The sequence below is a fragment of the Hemitrygon akajei genome, chromosome 12 (assembly GCF_048418815.1).
Source record: "Hemitrygon akajei chromosome 12, sHemAka1.3, whole genome shotgun sequence".
In the NCBI taxonomy this organism is placed as follows: Eukaryota; Metazoa; Chordata; class Chondrichthyes; order Myliobatiformes; family Dasyatidae; genus Hemitrygon; species Hemitrygon akajei.
Window position 1 is genome coordinate 12,278,057 of NC_133135.1, and position 23,679 is coordinate 12,301,735.

The window sequence follows — 23,679 nt, forward strand, 5'->3', positions numbered from 1 at the left end:
TACCAAATGTTGAAATGACTAGATATGGTGGATGTGGAGAGGATGTTTCCTATGGTGGGGGTGTCCAGAACAAGAGGGCACAGCCTCAAAACTGAGGAGTGACCTTTTTAAGAAAAAGATAAGGAAGAATTTTTTTAGCCAGAGAGTAATGAAACTATGGAATGTTCCATAGTCCATGGGTATTTTTAAGGTGGAAGCTGATAATTTCCTGATCAGTCAGGGCATCAAAGGATATGGCCAGAAGACAGGTGTATGGGGTTGAGTGGGATCTGGTATCAGCTATGATGGAACGGCAGAGCAGACTCGATGAGCTGAATGGCCTAATTCTGCTCCTACTTCTTATGGACTCCCCTCTTACCCATTCTCACCTGCCCATCACCTCCCTTCCCTTTCATCCATGGTCCACTCTCCTGTCAGATTCCTTTTTCAGCACTTTTCCTCTTCGACCTAACCGCTTACAGCTTTTAACTTCATTCCTCCTCCCCACCCACGCATCTTCCCCCTCACCTGGTCTCATCCATCACCTGCCAGCTTGGACTCCTTCCCCTGCCCCACCTTCTTATTCTGGCTTCTTCCCCCTTCCTTTCCAGAGCTGCTCAATGGTCTCAACTCAAAGAGATGACTTTTTATTCCCCTCCCTAGGTGCTCCATTATTTTCTGTGTGTTGCTCTAGACTTCCAGTGTCTGCAGAATCTCACGTGTTTATGATATACCGCTATTCCAATATCACGCTTAAGATGTCATGTATTCCTGTCAGGGTGAATGTGAAGAGGATGTGATATTTTATTTCTGTCAGGGGGCCAGGCATCTTTGGAACTCTGAGGAAGGCAGTTCCAATGCTAGCCTTTGCCCCAGGGCCAGAGAAACAAGAATTAAAGGGACATAGGTTTAGGGTATGAGAGGAAACGTTTAAAGTCATAGGAACGTGAGGAACAACTTTTTTCACCCAGAGGATGGTCATTATATGGAATGATCTGCTTCAGGAAGTCATTGAGGCGGGTACATTAGCAACATTTAAAAGATACTTGGACAGGTACATGGATAGGAAAAGTTTAGAGGGATGAAAGCCAAATGCAGGAATTATGATTAGCTTCAATGGGAACATGGACCATTTGGGGTGAAGGACTTGTTTCCATGTGGTATTCTAAAGTGAATCACTTCACATTTTTCTGGATTGAACTCCATCTGCCTCTTTGCATTAGATCCATAAGATATAGGAGCAGAATTAGGCTGTTTGGCCCATCAAGTCTGCTCTGCCATTTCATTATGGCTGATGCATTTTCCCTCTCAGCCCCACTCTACTGTCTTCTCCCCATAACCTTTCACACCCTAACTAATCAAGAATTCATTAACCTCTGGTGGCACAATGGCATCAGCGCGGGAGTCTGGAGCGAAGGCTCCTGAGTTTGAATCCAAGTCGGGCCACCCCCTCCCTGAGCACGCTTTTCATCCGTGCTGGGTTGAGTGTCGAGCTAGCCACTGGGCCTCATGAAAAAGGGTCAAGTCAGGTACGTTCAAATCGTGACCCGGTTAATCCAAAAGGAGACCAATCCTGACACCACGCGCCAGACAAGAATGGCTGGCTGTCTGGTGCGACACACTAAAAAAAAAATTAACCTCTGCCTTAAATATACCCAGTGACTTGGCCTCCATCTATGGCAAAGAATTCCATAGATTCACCACTCTCTAGCTAAAGAAATTCCTCCTCATCTCCATTCTAAATGGATGTCCCTCTATTCTGAGGCTGTATCCTCTAGTCTTAGACTACCCCACCATAGGAAACATTCTCTCCGCATCAACTCTGTCAAGACACTTCAACATTCAATAGGTTTCAATGAGGTCACCCCTCATTCATCTGAATTCCAGTGAGTACAGGCCCAGAGCCATCAAATGCTCCTCATACGACAAGCCTTTCAACCCCAGAATAATTTTGATAAACCTACTTTGAACCTTCTCCAATATCAACACATCCTTTCTGAGTTAAGGGGCTCAAAACTGCTCACAATACTCCAAGTGAGGCCTCACCAGTGCTTTATAAAGGCTTATCATTATATCCTTACTTTTATATTCTAGTCCTCCCGAAATGAATGCTAACATTGCATTTGCCTTCATCACCACCGACTCACCTGCAACCTAGCCTTCAGGGAACCCTACACAAGGACTCCCAAGTCCCTTTGCACCTCAGACTTTTGAATTTTCTCTCCATTTAGAAAATAGTCAACACTTCTACTTCTTCTACCAAAGTGCATGACAATACACTTTCCAATGCTGTACTCCATCTGCCACTTCTTTGCTCATTCTCCTAAGCTCACTAAGCTCTTCTGTAGCCTCTCTACTTCCTCATAACAACCTGCCCCTCCACCTACCTTTATATCGTCTGCAAACTTGGCCACAAAGTCATTAACTCCATCATCCAAATCATTGACATATAACATAAAAAGAAGCGGACCCAGTCCAGAATTTGTTGATTCTTGCAAGATCATTGCTAATGCCTCCACAATCTCTTCAGCCTCCTCTTTCAGAAAGGAGGAGAACAGCAGAAAGGAAATTATAGACCAGTTAGCCTGACCTCAGTGGTTGGGGAGATGTTGGGAGTCAAATGTTAAGGATGAGGTTATGGAATACTTGGTGACACATGGCAATATAGAACGAAGTCAGCATGGTTTCCTTAAGGGAAAATCTTTCCTGATGAGCCCATTGGAATTCTTTGAGGAGATTACAAGTAGAATAGATAAAGGGGATGCAGTGGATGTTGTATTTCAGAAGGCCTTTGACAAGGTGCCACACATGAGGCTGCTTACCAAGTTAAGAACCCATGGTATTACAGGAAAGTTACTAGCATGGTTAGAGAATTGGCTGATTGGAAGCTGTGAGTGGGAATAAAAGGATCCTTTCTGGTTGGCTGCTAGTGACTAGTGGTGTTCGGCAGGGGTTGGCGTTGGGACCACTTTTATGCTGTATATCAATGATTTAGATGATGGAATAGATGGTCTTGTTACAAAGTTTGAAGATGATACTAAGATTGGTGGAGGGGTAGATAGTGTTGAGGAAACAGGTAGGCTGCTGAAGGACTTAGACAGATTATGAGAATGGGCAAGAAAATAGTAAATAAAATGCGATTTTGGAAAATGCATGGTCATACAATTTGGTAGAAGAAATAAATGTGCAGATTATTTTCTAAATAGGGAGAAAATCCAAAAATCTGAGATGCAAAGGGACTTAGGAGTACAGGTTACCTTGCAAGTAGAGGTAGTGATGAGGAAGGCAAATGCAATGTTAGCATTCATTTCGAGAGGTCTAGAATACAAGAGCAGGGGTGTGGTGCTGGTGCTTTATAAGGTACTGGTGAGCCTTTCCGTGATCCTCATCTTAGAAAAGATGTGCTGGCATTGGAGAGGGCTCAGAGGAGGTTCACAAGGATGGTTCTGGGAATGAAAGGGTTATCATACAAGGAATACTTGTACTCACTCGAATTTAGGAGAATAACAGGGTACCTCATTGAAACCTTCTGAATGTTGAAATGCCTAGACAAAGTAGATGTCTGATTAAATGTCAGAGCAGACTTGATGGGTCAAATAGCCTAATTTTACTCCTATGTCTTAAGATCTTATGGTCTTAAGGTTTAGAAACCAGTTCTACAGGTACATGGATAGGAAAGGTTTAGAAAACAGTATGACAAGGAATAGATTGGAAAGGTTTAGAAGATAGTTTGACAGGGAATGGATTGGAAAACTTTAGAAGATAGTTTGACAGGTACATGGATAGGAAAGGTTTAGAAGATAGTTTGACAGGGAATGGATAGGAAAGCTTTCGAAGTTTACTGGCCAAACGCTGCTATGTGGGATTCGATTGAATGGAACATCACGGTTGGCATGAACCATTTGAGCAGAAGGACTAGTTTTCATGCAGCATTATTCTATGACACTTTAACAATGGAAGCAGTGATTCCTCTCCACCATCAATTTCTGAATGGTCAATGAATCCATGAACATTACCTCATTATTCATCTTTTGCACTGTATATTTTTTGTAACTTATTAATTTTTATGTCTTGCACTGTGCAGTTGAACCTGCTTCTGTGCTGTGTTACTTTATGACTATAATGTGCTAGTTGGTAGGTCAATTGGCTGCCGTATATTGGTCCTCGAATGTCATTAAGTGGCAAAATCAGGAAGGACTTGATGGGAATATGACCATAAGACCATAAATCATTTGGGCGAAATTAGGTCATTCAGCCCATCAAGTTTGTTCTGCCATTCCATCATGGCTGATTTATTTTTCCCCTTTTTTTCTCTCTCTCTCTTTTTTTTCTCTCTGTCCCTCTCACAATAACTCCTTGCCTGCTCTTCATCTCCCTCTGGTGCTCCCCTCCCCCTTTCTTTCTCCTTAGGCCTCCCATCCCATGATCCTCCCCCCTTCTCCAGCTCTGTATCCCTTTTGCCAATCAACTTTCCAGCTCTTAGCTTTATCCCTCTCCCTCCTGTCTTCCCCTATCATTTCGGATCTCCCCCTCCCACTTTCAAATCTCTTACTATCTCTTCTTTCAGTTAGTCCTGACGAAGGGTCTCAGCCCGAAACGTCGACAGTGCTTCTCCCTATAGATGCTGCCTGGCCTGCTGCATTCCACCAGCATTTTGTGCGGGTTCCTCCATATCTCTGTTCTAATGGGACATCCTTCTATTCTGAGGCTGTCTCTTCTGGTCCTATACTCTCCCACCGTGGGAAACATCCATTCTGTGTCCCCTCTATCTAAGCCTTTCAATGTTCAATAGGTCTCAATGAGATTTGGGATGAATCAAAAAGAAAATGGATTAATGTGGGATTTGCTTAGATGAGTGTTTGATGATCAGCATGGATTCAGTGGACCAAAGAGCCACATTCCCTACTGTATCACTCTATGACAATCAGAGGGATGGGGAGACAAAGCAAATGGACTCAGATGGAAGAATGATCTTCAGCAGGAAGGGATAAGAAGCCAGAACTGCAGACACCTCAGATATAGGGTGTAGGACCAGAAAAGCCAGCAGGGTTACAAAGAAAGATGGGAACTGAAGGATTTCAATACAAGGACCACAGTTTTAAAATTAAAATGCCTTTGGACCAATGGAAATTGGGTGGGCAACACCTGGTTTAGACCATAACACCATAAGATATAGGAGCAGAATTAGGCCATTTGGACCATTGAGTCCAATCCACCATGTCATCATGGCTGATCCATTTTTCCTCTCAGCCCCAATCTCTTGCCTTCTCCCTGTATCCCTTTACTTCCTGAGAAAGCTGAAGAAATTTAGCCTGTCCCCTAAAGCCCTCACTAAATTTTATAGGTGCACCGTAGAAAGCATTCTTCTAGGGTGCATCACAACCTGGTATGGAAGTTGTCCTGTCCAAGACCGGAAGAAGCCGCAGAAGATGGTGTACATAGCCCAGCACATCACACAAACCATACTTCCATCTTTGGACTCACTTTACACCACATGCTGTCGGAGCAGTGCTGCCAGGATAATCTAGGACAAGACCCACCCAGCCAACACACTTTTTGTCCCACTTCCCTCCGGGAGAAGGTTCAGGAGCATGAAGATTCATACAGCCAGATTTAGGAACAGCTTCTTTCCAACTGTGATAAGACTGCTGAACGGATCCTGACCTGGATCTGTGCCGTACCTTCCAAATATCCAGACCTAACTTGCACTACCTTACTTCCCCTTTTCTATTTTCTAATTATGACTTATAATTTAAATTTTTATTATAGTTACTTTGATTTGTACTTCAGGGAGCACGAAGCGCAGAAACAAATATCACTGTGATGATTGTACGCTCTAGTATCAATTGTTTGGTGACAATAAAGTAAAGTATCCCTTCATGCCCTGAGCAATCAAGAATCTATCGGTCTCTGCCTTAAATGTACCCAATAACATGGCCTCCACAGCCATCTGCGGCAATTAATACTGCAAATTCACTACTCTTGATGAATAAACTCCTCCTCATCTACATTCTAAAAGGACATCTCTCTGGCTTTGTATTCTGGTCTTAGACTCTCCCACCATAGGGAACGTCCTCTCCACATCCACTCTATCAAGGCCTTTCACCATTCCACAGGTTTCAATTAGGTCACCCCTCATTCCTCCAAATTCTAGTCAATACAGGCCCAGAGACATCAGACAGTCTTCATGTAATCAGACAGTCCAGTTTGAGTCCTGTTGGGAAGTACTGTTGGGGGGGACAGCCTACCTGGGGGAAGCAACAATGGCTGTGTCTCCGGCACAGAGTCCAGCCCTGTAGCTCAGAAGGGTAGGGAAAGGAAGAGGAAGGCAGTAGTAATAGGGGACTCGATAGTTAGGGGGTCAGAAGGGCAATTATGTGGATGCAGTCAGGAGACCCGGATGGTAGTTTGCCTCCCTGGTGCCAGGGTCCGGGATATTTCTGATCGCGTCCAAGATATCCTGAAGTGGGAGGGTGAGGAGCCAAAAGTCGTGGTACATATAGGTACCAATGACATAGGTAGGAAAATGGAAGAGGTCCTGAAAGGAGAATATAGGGAGTTAGGAAGGGAGTTGAGAAGAAGGACTACAAAGGTAGTAATCTTGGGATTACTGCCTGTGCCACGTGACAGTGAGAGTAGGAATGGAATGAGGAGGAGGATAAATGCATGGCTGAGGGATTGGAGCAGGGGGCAGGGATTCAAGTTTCTGGATCATTGGGACCTCTTTTGGGGCAAGTGTGACCTGTACAAAAAAGATGGGTTGCACTTGAATCCTACGGGGACCAATATCCTGGTGGGGAAATTTGCTAAGGCTACTGGGGAGACTTTAAACTAGAATGGTTGGGGGGTGGGAATCAAATTGAAGAGACTAGGATAGAGGAGGTTAGTTCACAAATAGAGAAAGCTAGTAGACAGTGTGTAAGGTAGGATAGGCAGGTGACAGAGAAGGGGAGCGCTCAGACCGAAGATGTAGGGGAGAAGGAAGAAAATGAAGATAGTAAAGTTGTTTGCACCGTTAGGGATAAACAGAGAGTAAGAGGTGGAGAATTTCTTAAATGCATCTATTTTAATGCTAGGAGCATTGTAAGAAAGGTGGATGAGCTTAGAGCATGGATTGATACCTGGAAATATGATGTTGTAGCTATTAGTGAAACATGGTTGCAGGAGGGGTGTAATTGGTGTTACGATCCCCGTAACTGGGTGTCTTACCAGCAAAGATAGAAGTATCTGTTGGAGTCTGGTACTATTTTCAAAACAGTGTTTATTAGTAAAATATACAAATCAATATCAACAATGCAAATATACAGATAATACACGTTAGCAATACTAAACCTAAAAGTGTGGGTATAATAATAATAAACAAGCTCTATTGTTGTCTAGGGGATAATGAATTATCATGGGAAAGTATAAAGTTCAGTTCAGTTCATGTAGGCTGAGGTAGTTGTTGATTCTTTTGTTGTAACTTGGAGGGAGAGAGAGAGAGAGCAAGCAGTGACAGCTACAGTCATTCAAACCTTCCTTTATTTTCTTGATCCGTCGATGTGTTGTTGTGGCCATTCAGGTATGACCCCTCTGTCCTTTAGCTAGACCGTTCTTCTATGGTGGACTCGTCACCCAGGCAAGGGTGGACACACACACAAGCCCCCACCGGCCTCGCTATAAACACTGTGAGTTAAAATTGACCGATCCTTCGTTCGGTGTCCGATGCCCCACACTTTTCTCATGGGTTCCAACACTTAAGCAGTGCTCACTAGTGTGTCTCTTGGTGCGTCTGAGGGGTGTCTCCCCAGACCTCACTTTTATCCCTACTCACAGGGTCTCAGGTGTCAATCAGTTTTGAATGGCTTAGCCCATCAAACCAGCCCACTCCGGCTGTCCACTGAGGAATTTTAATGAACAGAATGGTACCAAGTAAACAGCCCTCTCCGGAGCCGTAAGTCTTACAGGAGTCATAATATGGTGGATCAACAAGTCTCTTCCTCCCTGTGTTATCTCTCCCTTATCTGAAGCAAATGTTCCAGTCCAAGTATGTTTTTGTTCCATCTCTTTCTCTCTCATTAGCAGCCTGGCAACAGTAACGGTTAGTAATTCTCCCAGGGGAGGGGGACATGGGCAACCCTGCACCCTTCTGCCCATCAGAGTGGTTCATCCTTCGTAACATTGGCAACTAAATATTCCTGGATTTCGTAGAATGTGTGCAGGATAGTTTTTTGCAGCAATACATAGAGGTACTGACTACAGAAGGGGCAGTGCTGGAATTCCTGTTAGGGAATGAGATAGGTCAGGTGTAGGAGGTGTGTTGGGGAGCACTTTGGGTCCAGTGATCACAATGCCATTAGTTTCAATATTATTATGGAGAAGGATAGGTCTGGACCCAGGGTTGAGATTTTTGATTGGAGAAAGGCTAACTTTGAGGAGATGCGAAAGGATTTAGAAGGAGTGGATTGGGACAAGTTGTTTTATGGGAAGGATGTAATAGAGAAATGGAAGTCATTTAAAGGTGAAATTTTGAGGGTACAGAATCTTTATGTTCTGGTTAGGTTGAAAGGAAAGGTTAAAAGTTTGAGAGAGCCATGGTTTTCAAGGGATATTGGAAACTTGGTTCAGAAAAAGAGAGAGATCTACAATAAATATAGGCAGCATGGAGTAAATGAGGTGCTCGAGGAATATAAAGAATGTAAAAAGGACCTTAAGAAAGAAATTGGAAAAGCTAAAAGAGGTTGCTTTGGTGAGTAGGGTGAAAATAAATCCAAAGGGTTTCTACAGTTATATTAATAGCAAAAGGATAGTGAGGGATAAAATTGGTCCCTTAGAGAATCAGAGTAGACAGCTATATGTGGAGCCAAAAGAGATGGGGGAGATTTTGAAAGATTTCTTTTCTTTGGTATTCACTAAGGAGAAGGATATTTAATTGTGTAAGGTAAGGGAAACAAGTAGGTTAGTTAAGGAAACTATGATGATTAAAAAAGAGGAAGTGCTAGCGCTTTTAAAGAATATAAAAGTGGATAAGTCTCCAGATCCTGACAGGATATTCCCTAGGACCTTGAGGGAAGTTGGTGTAGAAATAGCAGGGGCTCTGGCAGAAATATTTCAAATGTTATTAGAAACGGGGATGGTGCCGGAGGATTGGCATATTGCTCGTGTGATATATATAATTACCTGGATAGACAGGGTCTGATTAGGGACAGTCAACATGGATTTGTGCGTGGAAGGTCATGTTTGACAGATCTTATTGAATTTTTTGAAGAGGTTACTAGGAAAGTTGAAAAGGCTAAAGCAGTAGATGTTGTCTATATGGACTTCAGTAAGGCCTTTGACAAGGTTCCACACAGAAGGTTAGTTAGGAAGGTTCAATCATTAGCTATTAATATTGAAGTAGTAAAATGGATTCAACAGTGGCTGGATGGGAGATGCCAGAGAGTAGTGGTGGATAACTGTTTGTCAGGTTGGAGGCCGGTGACTAGTGGTGTGCCTCAGGGATCTGTACTGGGTCCAATGTTGCTTGTCGTATACATTAATGATCTGGATGATGGGGTGGTGAATTGGATTAGTAAGTATGCAAATGATACTAAGATAGGTGGCGTTGTGGATAGTGAAGTAGGTTTTCAAAGCTTGCAGAAAGATTTAGGCCAGTTAGAAGAGTGGGCTGAAAGATGGCAGATGGAGTTTAATGCTAATAAGTGTGAGGTGTTACATTTTGGTAGGACTAATCAAAATAGGACACACATGGTAAATGGTAGGACATTGAGGAATGCAGTAGAACAGAGTGATCTAGAAATAATGGTGCATAGTTCCCTGAAGGTGGAATCTCATGTGGTAGTGAAGAAAGCTTTTGGTATGCTGGCCTTTATAAATCAGAGCATTGAGTATAGGAGTTGGGATGTAATGTTAAAATTGTACAAGGCATTGGTGAGGCCAAATTTGGAGTATTGTGTACAGTTCTGGTCACCCAATTATAGGAAAGATGTCAACAAAATAGAGAGAGTATAGAGGAGATTTTCTAGAATGTTACCTGGATTTCAGCACCTAAGTTACAGAGAAAGGTTGAACAAGTTAGGTCTTTATTCTTTGGAGCGTAGAAGGTTGAGAGGGGACTTGATAGAGGTATTTAAAATTATGAAGATAAAGAGAGTTGATGTGGATAGGCTTTTTCCATTGAGAGTAGGGGAGATTCAAACAAGAGGACATGAGTTGAGAGTTAAGGGGCAAAAGTTTGGGGGTAACACGAGGGGGAACTTCTTTACTCAGAGAGTGGTAGCTGTGTAGAATGAGCTTCCAGTAGAAGTGGTAGAGGCAGGTTTGATTTTGTCATTTTAAAAAAATTGGAAAGGTTGGTCAGGAAAGGAATGGAGGGTTATGGGCTGACTGCAACTCGGTAGGACTAGGTGAGAGTAAATGTTCGGCATGGACTAGAAGGGCCAAGATGGCCTGTTTCCGTGCTGTAATTGTTATATGGTTATATGACAAACCAGTCAATCCTGGAATCATTTTTGTGAACCTCCTTTGAATCTTCTCCAGTTTCAGCACATCCTTTCTAAGATAAGGGCCCCAAAACTGTTCACAATACTTCAAGTGAGACCTCACCAGTGCCTTATAAAGCCTCAACATTATACCCTTGCTTTTATATTCTAGTCCTCTTGAAATTAATGCCAACATCGCAGTTGACTTCATCACTGCAGACTCAACCTGCACAAAGACTCAGAAGTCACTTAGTGCCTCGGTCTTTGCTCTGTTGCAAAGTTTGCAGATGATACAAAGATAGGTGAAGGGGCAGGTAGCTTTGAGGAAGCCGAGGGGCTATAGTTTGTTGACTGACAATGGTGCAACAGACCAAAAAAATCTAGTGAGTGGCAGTTCTGTGGGCAAAATCACATTGTTAATGAGAGAGGTCAGAAGGGAATGGCCAGACTGGTTCAAGGTGACAGTCACTCAAATAACCACACATTACAACAGTGATGTACAAAAGAGCACCTCTGAATGCACAACACATCAAAGCTTGAAGTGACGGGCTACAGGAGCAGAAAACCTCAAACAGATACTCACTGGCTACTTGATTAGTACAGGAGTTAACTAATAAAGTGGCCAGTGAGTGTATTTTAATTCCCCAAGGGATGGTGCCATGTGGGCAGCTTTGCTTAAAAGGTGTTAAGTTTTTTTTTAATCATGTACTGCCAAAATAACTGTCACAAACATGTCATTTAACAGCAGGAAAGACGAGAGCATAAGTATACTTTGAGCAGTTCTATGTCGAGTTCCCAGACGTCAAGCAGAAGTTCACGAAGAAGATCAGAGCAGGATAAGGTAGAATACTCAAGGACTCGTGGTATCCACTCATTAAAGTCAGGGAGCAGAGACAAGAAACATGGCAGTCGTGATAGGCGTGGCAAACACAAGCTGGAGGAACACAGTAAGCCACGTCACTATTCAACGTCAAGTTCCCAGTCATCGAGCAGAATGAGAAGCTCAAAGGAACATTATAATAAACACCTAAGAAATTATGGTATGCACTCACCAGTGAACAGACAAGAACCTAAACGTAACAAGTATGGAAGACACCAAAAACTCGGTCAAGAACGTAGACATGACACGCCAGGTCGACGTGTGCCTTCAGAAGATGAACATCATACAACTGTTCATCTTTCCTCCAGCTCATCACCTGGTCTATCAAAGGAAAGGCTGTCTCGACACAGCTCCTTTAGGAAATCGAGAGGCCATCGAGTTTCCAGCAGTGCATCTGCATTGAATTCAGGGCACAGGAGGGTCAGTACCCAGTCACCGCTTTACCAAGGCAGCACCAAAAGATGTCACAGTTCCAGCTGCAGAGGCGAAAAGTTCGGCCGGCCCTCGATCAGGAACAGCTCATTGTCTTCGACTGACTCCCTCAGCCTTTCGAGTTCTGTCACGTCCTCTGCACAGTCGGAAGAGGGTCATGGTGACCTGGTCAGGGACTCCTCGTCGACTTCATCGTCTTCGAGCGAGCCCAGCTCCAGTGTCTCATCGTCTGCTGAGTCAAAGCGGCAGCACAGTAGGCAAACGGCTCACGGGCAATCCAGTTCTTCAGTGCGGGGAGACTCCACCACTGACTCATCTTCCGCGCGTAGTGATACAGTGGATGCGTGGCCAACCTCGACGTATCAAACAGGCTCAGAGAGAATGTGTAAGAATGGTAGATGCATCTATACCAAACGCAAAACATTCTCAGCCACAACTCACAAGACTAAAGAGCATCATTTTGTCTGGATTTCTGATTCAAAACCATGGAAAGAGGTAAAGAGTTCCAGCAATAGTATCTTCATCTTGAACCAGAATCACAATTAGGTGTCTTGTCACTGTCTATATGACGTGAAAAAAGCTGAAAGTAAGGGATTTAGAAAAATAGACAATCTAAAGAGGAGTTGTGTAAGTATTCAAGAAAAGATCCCCACACCTTTTGAAATTTTATGTCCGAGTTAAGAAGTGTGTAGTGAATTTTTTCAAGGTCTAAACAGGACATAATATCATTAAGCCATTGAGCATGGGTGGGTGGGGCAATATCTCTCCACCTAAGAAGAATTAAGCATCTAGCCAAAAGAGAGGCAAAAGATAATGTTCGACGTTTAGTCAGACTCAAATGTATATCTGCCTCACCCAAGGTATCAAAAAGAGCAATCAGAGGATTAGGTTCTAAGTGGCAATAAGAATATGGGATAAAGTTAAAAAAACTTCTCTCCAAAATTTCTCTAGACTACGACAGGCCCAGTACACATGGATAAGAGAAGCCTCCCCCCCCCCCCCCCCCCTTTACACTTGTCACAAACAGGACTAATGTCAGGATAAAATCAGGACAATTTAGTTTTAGACATGTGAGCCCTATGTACAACCTTAAACTGTAAAAGACAGTGGCAAGCACATAGAGAGGTTGAATTAACTGACTTGAGAATTGAGTCCCAAACCGCATCAGATAAACAAATATTTAAATCATGCTCCCAAGCAGTTCTAATTTTGTCAAAGGGGGCATGCCTTAGGGTCACTAATTTATCACAAATAAAAGATACTAAGCCTTGGCCCAATGGATTAATAGAAAGAAACAGGTCCACAACATTTATCTCGGGCATTGTAGGAAAATTGGATAATAAAGTATTAATGAAGTGTTTAACTTGATGGTATCTAAAGAACTGGGCATTAGGTACCATTAATTCAAAGGTATCAGTTCAAATTCTGCTGGGGAATTTAAATACAAGTGATTAAATAAAGTTCAGATAGCTATTGTTAAAGGTAGTTCAAGTTCGAGTTTATTGTCATTTCAACAGTATACACGTATACCACCAAACGAAACATTGAGTACGTATAATTCACATGCAACTTAAAGTAATATTACCACAAATATTATACAATGCAAGTTAAAAAGTGGGCAGTATAATACTACTGGCACTTTGTACTTGATAATACCTATGGTGGCAGGGAATTCAGTAGTCTCACAGCCTGGGAAAGATGAACTTTCCCAGCCTGTTAGGACTTCTTAATAGTCCTTGTCCTAATGCTATGGTACCCCCTGGCTGCTGGTAGGGGATCAAAGAGCTTGTTGGACAGATAGAAGGAATCTTTGACAATGCTAAGGATTCAAGAGGGACTGGAGACAATGGAAATCTAGAGCAATACACACAAAGTGCAGGCACAGCTCAGGAGGTCAGGCAGCATCTATGGATGGGAATAAACAGTTGATGTTTCAGGCCATGACCCTTCATCAGGACTGAAAGGGGGAGGGGGGAGAAGTCAGGATAAAAAGGTGAGGGGGAGGGGAGGAAGAAGTACAAAGTGGTAGGTGATAGGTGAAACTGGGAGGGGGGGGAGGTGACGTAAAGAGCTGGGAATTGGATTAGTGGAAGAGGTAAAGAGCTGGCAAAGAGGGAATCTGACAGGAGAGGATGGAAGACACATGGAAGAAAGGAAAGGAAGAGGAGCACCAGAGGGAGGTGATGGGCAAGTAAGAAGAGAAGATGTGAGAGAGAAACAGGAATGGGGAATGGTGAAAGAGGAGGGAGCTATTTACCAGAAGTTTGGGAAATCCATGTTTATGCCATCTAAGGACTCTGTATGCAGTGTTCCTGATAAATGAGTGGGGATACATAGAAACTTTATTTTGTTAATATGGGTGATCTCTGATTTCAGTCACAAAACAAACAATTACGTTCATTTGAAACCAGTTTCGACACAACAATGAGTTTCTCCAGCTCAGCTTCATCTTCATCTTCAAATTCACTGGAGCAGGTAAGATGATTAATTAGACCTGAAAGAGTTTCTGATAACTAGTTGCCAGGAATCAGAGTTTTCTGTTCACCTCTGGACCGTTCCCCTCCTCTCACACTGAAGATTACTGCTTGCAGACATTGATCCATACAAGGTAGACATGCATAGGTGAAGCTTCTGATCCAACGGATGAAGGCATGAATTTGAATCACACCTCAACAGTTTGGGAACTTAATTAAAAATTGGACTCAATAATAAGAATTAGAATCAGATATGGCATGAAATTTGTTGTTTTGCAGTAACAGTATGGTGCATACATTAAAAACACTATAAGTTACAATCAGAAATACATATGCATATATGCACACCCCTAGGGTGTCTAAGACTTTGCACAGAACTGTATTTTTCAACATGGAGCAATGGTAAATTTGTAAATCTGGCAGAAGCAAAGAATGTTAGGAATGGCGAGAGTGGAATGCCCCGGGAGGAGTGTGGGGCAGGTGGCAGAGAAGGAGTGCCTGGGGATCGGGGAGATGACACAGGTGCAGACACACCCAGCCCTGAGACACCAGCCAATGTCATTTAATTCCAAACTATTGATTTATTAATCATTATAGAATGTCTCTCTGATGATTCCCACTCCATCCCCTCTCCCTTCTCTTTTCCCCAGCCATGATGCCCCTCTCCCTGCTCCCTTCGCACTCTCAGTCCACAATGGAGACCCATATCAGAATCAGGTTTATCATCCCGCACATGTGGCATGACTTTTTTGCGGCAGCAAAGTTCAAAGTAAATTTATTATCAAAGTACATAAATATCACCGATACAACCCTGAGATTCATTTTCTTGCAGGCATACTCAATAAATCCATAATAGAATAATAACCATAATAGAATCAATGAAAGACCACACCAGTGTGCAATATGGTGCAATACTACAGTACCATGCAAAAACCTTGGGCATCAACAACTTATGTGCCTATGACTTCTTTGCAGTGATGTATGTACAGAGTGTGTATGTGTGTGCGCATATATACACACACAGTGATATAGCCACTCCAAGATAGATCTGCAGAAATTTGCAAGAGTCTTTGGTGACATTCCAAACTCCCAATGAAATACCAACTCAGGCAGTGGGTATTGGCAAACACGAGGAAATCTGCAGATGCTGGAAATTCAAACAACACACACAAGATGCTGGTGGAACACAGCAGGCTAGGCAGCATCTATAGGGAGAAGCGATGTCGACGTTTCGGGCCGAGACCCTTCTCCCTATAGCTGCTGCCTAGCCTGCTGTGTTCTACCAGCATTTTGCGTGGGTATTGGCAGTTGGGCATCAGCTCAGAGACTAGACAGGAAAGTAAGCTAGTCCTTGATACAGTATAACCTCACTATAGTGAGGGTATCAATATATATCTACATATATTAGAGAGTTTTTAGTATCAAAATACTAATATTTTGTTAGTATCACCTTGTAATTCTAGATTTATTTAATTAATTGAGCTTTGATTTACCATTTGCCATGGTGAGATTCATATATATATGTGTGTGAGTGTGTGTGTGTGAATGTGTGTGTGAGTGTGTGCGTGTGAGTGTGTGTGAGAGAGTGTGTGTGTGAGTGTGAGTGTGCGTGTGTGTGTGAGTGTGTGTGTGTGTGTGTGAGTGCGTGTGAGTGTGTGTGAGTGTGAGTGTGCGTGTGTGTGTGAGTGCGTGTGTGTGTGTGTGCATGTGAGTATGTGTGTGTGTGTGTGTGTGTGTGTGTGTGTGTGTGTGTGTGTGAGTGAGTGTGTGTGTGAGTGAGTGTACACACTTCAATATCTTCCCTGGTGTATTCTCATAATGGGTTCTAAACTAAGCTGATATGCTTGAGTTGGCTTTGTGGTGCCTTTCTCACCATACACAGCAGAATATTCCATTTCTTTAGTAATGGGATGTGTAAATGTGTATATATTATTTATATACTGTATTTAAGGTAGATACTTCTGTTTATTTTGTAATATGCTTGTATCCACATTGTGGGGTGCACCATATTCTAATTCATGTGTAATCTTGTTAACTTTGTGGGTAATTAAAGGTAGTATGTCCTGGTGTCCAATAAATGTGACTCATCGCTCTCAGTGAGAGAGAGAAATTGGGTTTGCCAGGAGTTCACAATGGACAAAAATAGTATGGAACTACTATTGAACCTTCTGGTAGATATCGTTTTATAAATATTGGCAGTTTTCTTTTCACTACTTTCGCTAATTTTTGTAAATTTTGTAATAAACACCCTTGCACTAAAGTCCTAAGCGACTCCAGCCAATTTTGGCTTTGGTCATGACCCATGTATTGAACAGGCGACCTGTCCTAATAATTTCTTTTATATCTCTTCCAAAGCACCTCATCATAATTTTATCCAAATTGTTATTTGATAATTCTTTTTTTTGTCAACTTATCATTATAAATTAGATCTGACATTATAAACTAGATCTATCGACCTCTTGCAGTTCCAAACAATAACACAAATGTTCCCGGGTATTTTGTCTTCTCCAGTCCACATTCCTTGGAGGTTTAATGCCACCGATACTCACTTTGTTCACTCGAGCCATTACCACCGATAATGAAGAAAAGGGCTACCAGACGAGATTTTTTGCGGACAATTTAATGGACATACGATTGTGGCAAGTTGTTGTGGACGAAATTCAAGATGGTGGAAAATGGAAAGTCTGTATCAATGCAGAGTTGCCCTATGATCGCCTGGCATTGGTAAAGAAGTACTTCTCTTCTTGACAAAGGCTCTATTTAATTTAAAATTATACCTGGTAGAACCACAGAGTCATCCTGCACAGAAACAGGTCCTTCAACCCAATTGGTCCATTCTGACTAAGATTCCCATTTACGATAATCCCATTTAGCCCATATCATTTCCTATCGATGTACCTGCTCAAGTACCTTCTAAACATATTAATGTGCCCACCTCAATCTCTTCCTCTAGCAGTCTCTTCCATATACTGACCAACTTCTGGGTGAACAGTTGTCTCTCAAGTTCCCATTAAATCACCCCCCCCCCTCACCTTAAGCCTAGTTCTTGATTCCTCAGCTCTGGGTAAAAGACTGTGCATTCCCCTATCTAAACCCCTCTAGATTTTATGCATATCTGTAAGATCACCTCTAGTTCTTCTACACTTTAATAAAACCTGCACAACCTCTCAAAGTAATTCAGTCCAAGATTCAATTTATTAATGTGTACATCAAAGCATACAGTGAAATGCATTGTTTGTGTTAGCAACCAGCGCACCTGGAGACAGCCCACAACTGTTGCCACGCATTCTGGCACCAACCTAACATGCTCACGATGCTCAACAGAAGAACACAGATCACAAGCAGCAACAAACAACAGCAGCAAATTAAGCCTCATTCCTCTCCTCTACTCATGCACATCCACAGTCCTTTAACTCCAGGACTGGCAACCTTCTTTGGCCTCAAGCCTACAGCCAGTAGTCTTGGGCTCAGATTTGCAGACATTGGGTTTTGACTTCACAGAGAACCGCAGCCTCAGCTCTGGCTGTTGAGCCTCGACTTCCAACTGTACAACACATGGATATCCCTCAAGTCCTTGCCTGTTCACACATGTCTATATGCCTTTTAAACATTGATCTCATACCATGTCTGGTTCTTTCCCCATCCCCTGGCAGCTTGTTCCAAGTAGCTACCACTCTCTGCATTTTTAAATTTTAAAAAATCTTGCCCCACAATTCTCCTTCCTGCGTTCTCCCTCTCACTGTAAACGTATGCCATCTAATACTTGCCATTACCACCCAGGTAAAAAGACTTCAACCCTGTCCACCTGTGACTCTGTTTCTATGTACTAGTACTCCCAGGTTTCTCTATTCCATTATGGTCTTCTGTGCACTACCATTCATAGTAAGAGCTTTCAGCTGGTTTGACTTTGTAAAATGCATCACTTCACACTTATGGGTGATGGAAGAAATGATTAATATGAGAGGTTGAACATAGGACATGTTAGGGTCCGGTCCAGAGCCTGCCTTCCGGGTCTTGCTCCGATCCACGGACTCCGGGCCTTGCAGCCAGCCCTCCTGTCACCCGGAGCCACTGGATCATCTTGGCTTAAGGAGGTACACCTGTTGCCTATTAGGGGGGGCAGGTGTTTATAAGGGGCTCGGGGACTGAGCCTAGTTGAGTGGTTGTTTTGCTCTTTGCCTGCTCTGAACCTGGTTTGTTTGTGCTGTATCCTGCTCTTTGCCTGCTCTTTGCCTGCTCTGCATTCTGCTCTGCAACCTGCTCTGTACCTGTTCTGCCTGGTTCGTCGTGTTTTCTTGCTTCTCTCGTGTGCGCTGGTCCTGCGGTTCTGCTGTATTTGCCTTGCCTGTGCTGTCTGCTTGCTTCTCCCTATTTACCGGTGTATCCCGGTTGTCCTGCTGCTCACCCTGGACCCAGCTCCCTTCTGTTCCCTTGCCTCCATTGGGGAAGCCAGGCTGTCTGCCATTGCCTGGCGGAGGGAGTCTGTTCCCTTCCTTACCCCTCACCTCTGATGGGTTGTGCCCCGCACCTGCCCAGGTGTCTGCGCCTTGCCCAGGCATCTGTGTTTCTGCCTGGGATCTGGCCCTGTCTGGGATCCATGCGGCCCGTCCTGGGGACTCTGACCGTTTCCACCCATTGCTCCCTATGGGTTGTGCCAGCACCTGCCCAGGTGTTCTGTGTCTTGCCCAGGCCTCTGTTCCTGCCTGGGAGGTGGCCCTGCCCAGGGATTATGTGCCCGCCCAAGGGGATCCTCCTGCCCTGCCATGAATGCTGGGATTCTCCTGCCTGTCTGACCTCTGGGATCCAGCCCTGCCTGCATTACCCCTTAAATGCCATGGCATCCCCATCCTGTCCTACCCCTAGTACTTCAGTGTCTGCATCCTGCATTTGGGTCCATTCCTGTCCCCGCCCGTGACAGAACAGTACAGGCCCACAATGTTGTACAAACTTTTAATCCACTCCAAGATCAATCTAACCTTCCTTCCTACATAACCCTCCATTTTTATCATCCATGTGCCTATCTAAGAGTTTCTTAAATACCTCTAATGTATCTGCCATTAACACCAGCCCTGGTAAGGGTGTTCCTCACACCTACAGCTCTCTGTGTAAAGAACTTGCCTCTAGCATTCCCCCTATACTTCCCTGAAATCATCTTAAAATTATGCACTCTCATATTAGTGATTTCCACCCTGGAGAAAGGCATTGACTGTCCACTCCATCAATGCCTTATTAACCATGCTAGAATCAGAATCAGGTTTATTATCACTGACATATGTCATGAAATTTGTTGTCTTGTGGCAGCAGTACAGTCTGATACATTAAAAAGAAACCTGTGAGTTGCAATAAGATTTATATTAAAAACTAAGTAAATAATGTAAAAAGAGAGCAAAATAGTGAGGTGGAGTTCACGGGTTTATTGTCCTCTTAAAAAATCTGATGGCAGAGGGAAAGAAGCTATTCCTAAAACAGTGGGTGTGTATCTTCAGTCTCTTGTACTTCCTCCTTCAAGGTAGCAATGAGACAAGGGCATGTCCTGGGCGATGGGGGTCCTTAATGATGGATTTCGCTTTTTTGAGGCTTTTAAAGATGTCCTGGATGCTGAGGAGGCTAGTGCCCATGATGGAGCTGACTGAGTTCGTAGCTTTCTGTTGCTTTTTCTGATCCTGTGCAGTCGTGCCCCCCCCCCCTCCAATAACAAATGGTGATGAACCAGTTAGAATACACTCCACTGGGAAAAGGCATGGGACATTTTATAGAAGAAGTATTTTTTAATGAATCCTAAGAATGGAAATAATATTGATTGATTTTCCTGTGTAACATTTCAGGGAACACTGAGATGGGGCCAGGATTGCCAGGACTACAAGATTGCAGGAAAAGCAAGCATGGGTCATGTAAAGATTCATCCTGCTGTTCTGCTCAAGGCAAAGTGGGGCAGGTTGCCGCAGTCCTTGAAAGATACCGCCCAAGTGTAGGCATCATTGCACGTAACACTCATTTTTCACTGGATTACTGCACATTCCATGCGTGAGAAGGAGTATTAATTCCTGTCAATTCCATTACAGGATTGGTGACCAACTGGCCAGGATTCTCTTCCTGATGGGATTCTCCCAAAGGCACATAAAGGGAACACCTCGTCAAATATCTGCCATTTTGGCTGCAACATCTCAACGAACCTTTGATATCATGATCAAAGACTCTAAGGTATTTTTCTTTTTAAGACCCTAAGACATTAGGGAAGAATTAGGCCACTTGGCCCATCAAGTCTGCAGCACCATTCCATCATGGCTGATTTACCCCATTCACCTACTTTCTCCCTGTAACCTCTGACACCCTTACTAATCAAGAACCTATCAGACTCTGCTTTGAATCTATCCAATGACTTGGCCTCCACAACCATCTGTGGCAATGAATTCCACAGATTCACTGCCCTCTGGCTAAGGAAATTCCTCCGCATCTCTGTTCGAAAAGGATGCCCTTTTATTCTGAGGCTGTGTCCTCTGGTCCTAGACTTCCCCACTATAGGAAACATCCTCTCAATGTCTACACTATCTAGAACCCATCACCACAACTGAATCATCCTACTCATGGTTCTGAGGTCCTTGCAAGTTGACTATTCATGAAGTGAACCAGCATTTATAGAAGCAGACTATCTAGTGCTGCGATTTATGGGTAGACTGTAGTTCCAATGGGACTTCTTCAGTTTTATGTTTTTATGCGCTTTTTTTTCATTCTTTCTTGTTGCCGTTTGCGCAATTTTTTTTGCATGGGGGGTGGCAATGTTATTTTTAGCATGTGGGTGGGTTGATGCTTTTGTTGCCATTTGCATGATTTGTTTTCCTTTTGTGCATGGGAGGGTTGATGCTTGTTTTTCTTTGAACAACTCTAAGATTTTCTTTGTTTCATGGCTATCTGTGAGAAGATGAATCTCAGAGTTGTACACTGCACACATACTTTGATAATAAATGAACCTTTGAACCTTTCCCTTTCCACTTGTGGAATCCTGAGCCTCATTTCCTATTTGACAGCAATGGTAATATTTCATTATGGTGCAGCCATCAGTGCTGCTGCATAGCCTCAGTCAGCCTGGTTCAATGCTGGCCTCAGGAATCATACGTGGAGTTTGCACATTCTCCCTGCGGCCATATTTTCTTCCACGTGCTCCAGTTTCCTCTATGTTGTTGGATTAATTGGTTTGCATGAATAAACCCAAATGTATTTTACTTTATTTACAGATACAGCGCAGTAACAGGCCCTTCCAGCCCAATGAGTCCATTCTGCCCAATTACAACCATGTGACCAATTAACCTACCAACCCGTACGTCTTTGGAACAGGGAAGGAAACCAGGGCACTGGGAAGAAGCCCACTCACTCAAAGGGAGAACACACAGGGAGGAATTGAACCTCAATTACTGGCACTGTGAAAGCATTGTCATAATTCCTATGCTACCATTTTGTCCCTGTGGTGATGGGGTAGTCAGAGAATCAGGAGAATTGATGGGCATGAGAGAATAGATTGGGGAATTGGGTTACTGGGATTGCTCTAAGCGCTAGCATAGTTTCAATGGCCTGTTCTGTGGCATACGAAAACCTATAGAAAGTCATGAAAAATATATACTCAGACTCCTTTCTCCAACTCAGCTTGATCATAGTGTTTTCTCTTCACCTCCAGCATGTATACAGCCGAACAGCTCTCCTCATCCCAGCATCTCTCCCATTTGATGTCAAATCCCCTTCAAAGCAACCGAAAGGGTTTCACTTCCTTCCTTACTTACCTGTCATGTTCTCATCAACTTCCACAGGTATGTCACTTTTGTTGTCACCTGATTTTCAGCTCCACTTGTCTGAGTACACTCAAGAGAAGTGCATCCAAGATTGTTCAATGTCATTTCCGGTACACAAGTGTAAAGGAGAACAAAACAAGAGAAAATCTGCAGATGCTGGAAGTCCAGATCAACACACACAAAATGCTGGAGGAACTCAGCAGGCCAGGCAGCATCTACAGAAAAAAGTAAATATTCGACGTTTTGGGCCAAGACCCTTCATCAGGTCCTGACGCAGGGTCTCAGCTTAAAACATCAACTGTTTAGTCTTTTTCAAGGAGAACCAAATAATTATGACTCCATGTCTGATGCAACACAAAAAAACACAAGAAAAAGAGCACAATAATTTTTTTTTAAACACAATAAATATAAATAAATAGGATAGCTGAAATACATAATTTTGACTTCTATATTTAGCAAGGATGTCAATGTCTTGAGAAGGATGGAGCAGATATGAAAAGGCTGAGCTACACACATAAATTGCTGGAGGAACTCAGCAAGCCAGGCAGGACTTCAGAAGGATTCTGGCCTGAAACATCAACTGTACTCTTTTGCATAGATGCTGCCTGGCCTGCTGAGTTCCTCCAGCATATTGTGTGTGCTGCTCGGATTTCCAGCATCTGCAGATTTTCTCTTGTTTATGAAAAGGCTGAAGTGGGATTGGTTTATTGTTGTCACATGTATTGAGATACATAGAACATGAATTACAGCATAGTATAGGCCTTTGCCCCACAATGATATGCCAACCTTTTACCCTACTCCGCAATCAATCTAACCCCTCCCTCCACATAGCCCTCCATTTTTCTTTCATCCGTGTGCCTTTCTAATAATCTCTTAAATGTTCCTAATGTATCCGCCTCTACCACCATGCATGGCATCGAGTTAGACACACCCACCGCTCTCCGTTACTTGGGGTCCCCATTACCACCCCTGGCTATAACAACCAGTCAGATTATGTCATACAAAAGTACAAACAGAATGCAGAAGACAGTGTTACAGTTACAGAAAAAGTGCCGTGCGAGAAGGCAAATAAAATGCAAGGGCTTTGACGAGGTACATTGGGAGATCAAGAGTTCGGCTTTTTGTGATGAGAAGTCTATTCGAGAGATTTCTAACAGCAGGATGGTGGGTGTCCTTGAGCCAGGTGGTGTGTGTTTTCAAGGCTTTCTCTCTTTGGCCTTATGGGAAGAGGGAAACAGGAGAATGACATCCTTGATGATGTCGCCTGCTTTTCTGAGGCAGTGGAAAGTTTAGGCAGAACCAATGGAGGGAAGCTGGTCTACATGATGGACTGGGTTATGTTCAGAACCCTCTGATTTCTTGCAGTCTTAGGCAGTGCAGTTGCCATACCAAGCTGTGATGCATCCAGGTGCTTCCCTGGTGCATCTATGAAAATTGGTGAGAAACCAGAGAAGCAAGAAAGAAACACCTTAGGGGCAGAGAATAGTCATGGAGACGGTTAACAGCTGTTTATTTATTTTTGTGATTGGGCATTTCGGACAAGGCCAGCATATATTGCCTTCCCTAACTCCTCCTGAGAAGGTTATGGTGAACTATGTTAAAGTTTCTCAGCCCTTCATGATGGTACACCACAGGTGCTATTGGATCAGGAGTCCCGAGATTAAGACACAGAA

General features: G+C 43.4%; 1 protein-coding gene across 1 annotated transcript in view; it reads left to right on the top strand.

Moving 5' to 3' along the window:
- Window positions 1-23,679, top strand: part of LOC140737429 (vitellogenin-like) — a 120,344-nt gene that overhangs the window by 63,216 nt on the left and 33,449 nt on the right. Inside the window, exons 23-28 of the mRNA XM_073063916.1 lie at window positions 11,185-12,246; window positions 14,128-14,226; window positions 16,737-16,949; window positions 20,051-20,193; window positions 20,288-20,426; window positions 21,895-22,024. Coding sequence (XP_072920017.1) covers window positions 11,185-12,246; window positions 14,128-14,226; window positions 16,737-16,949; window positions 20,051-20,193; window positions 20,288-20,426; window positions 21,895-22,024 — 1,786 coding nt within the window. The remainder of the gene's footprint in view (window positions 1-11,184; window positions 12,247-14,127; window positions 14,227-16,736; window positions 16,950-20,050; window positions 20,194-20,287; window positions 20,427-21,894; window positions 22,025-23,679) is intronic.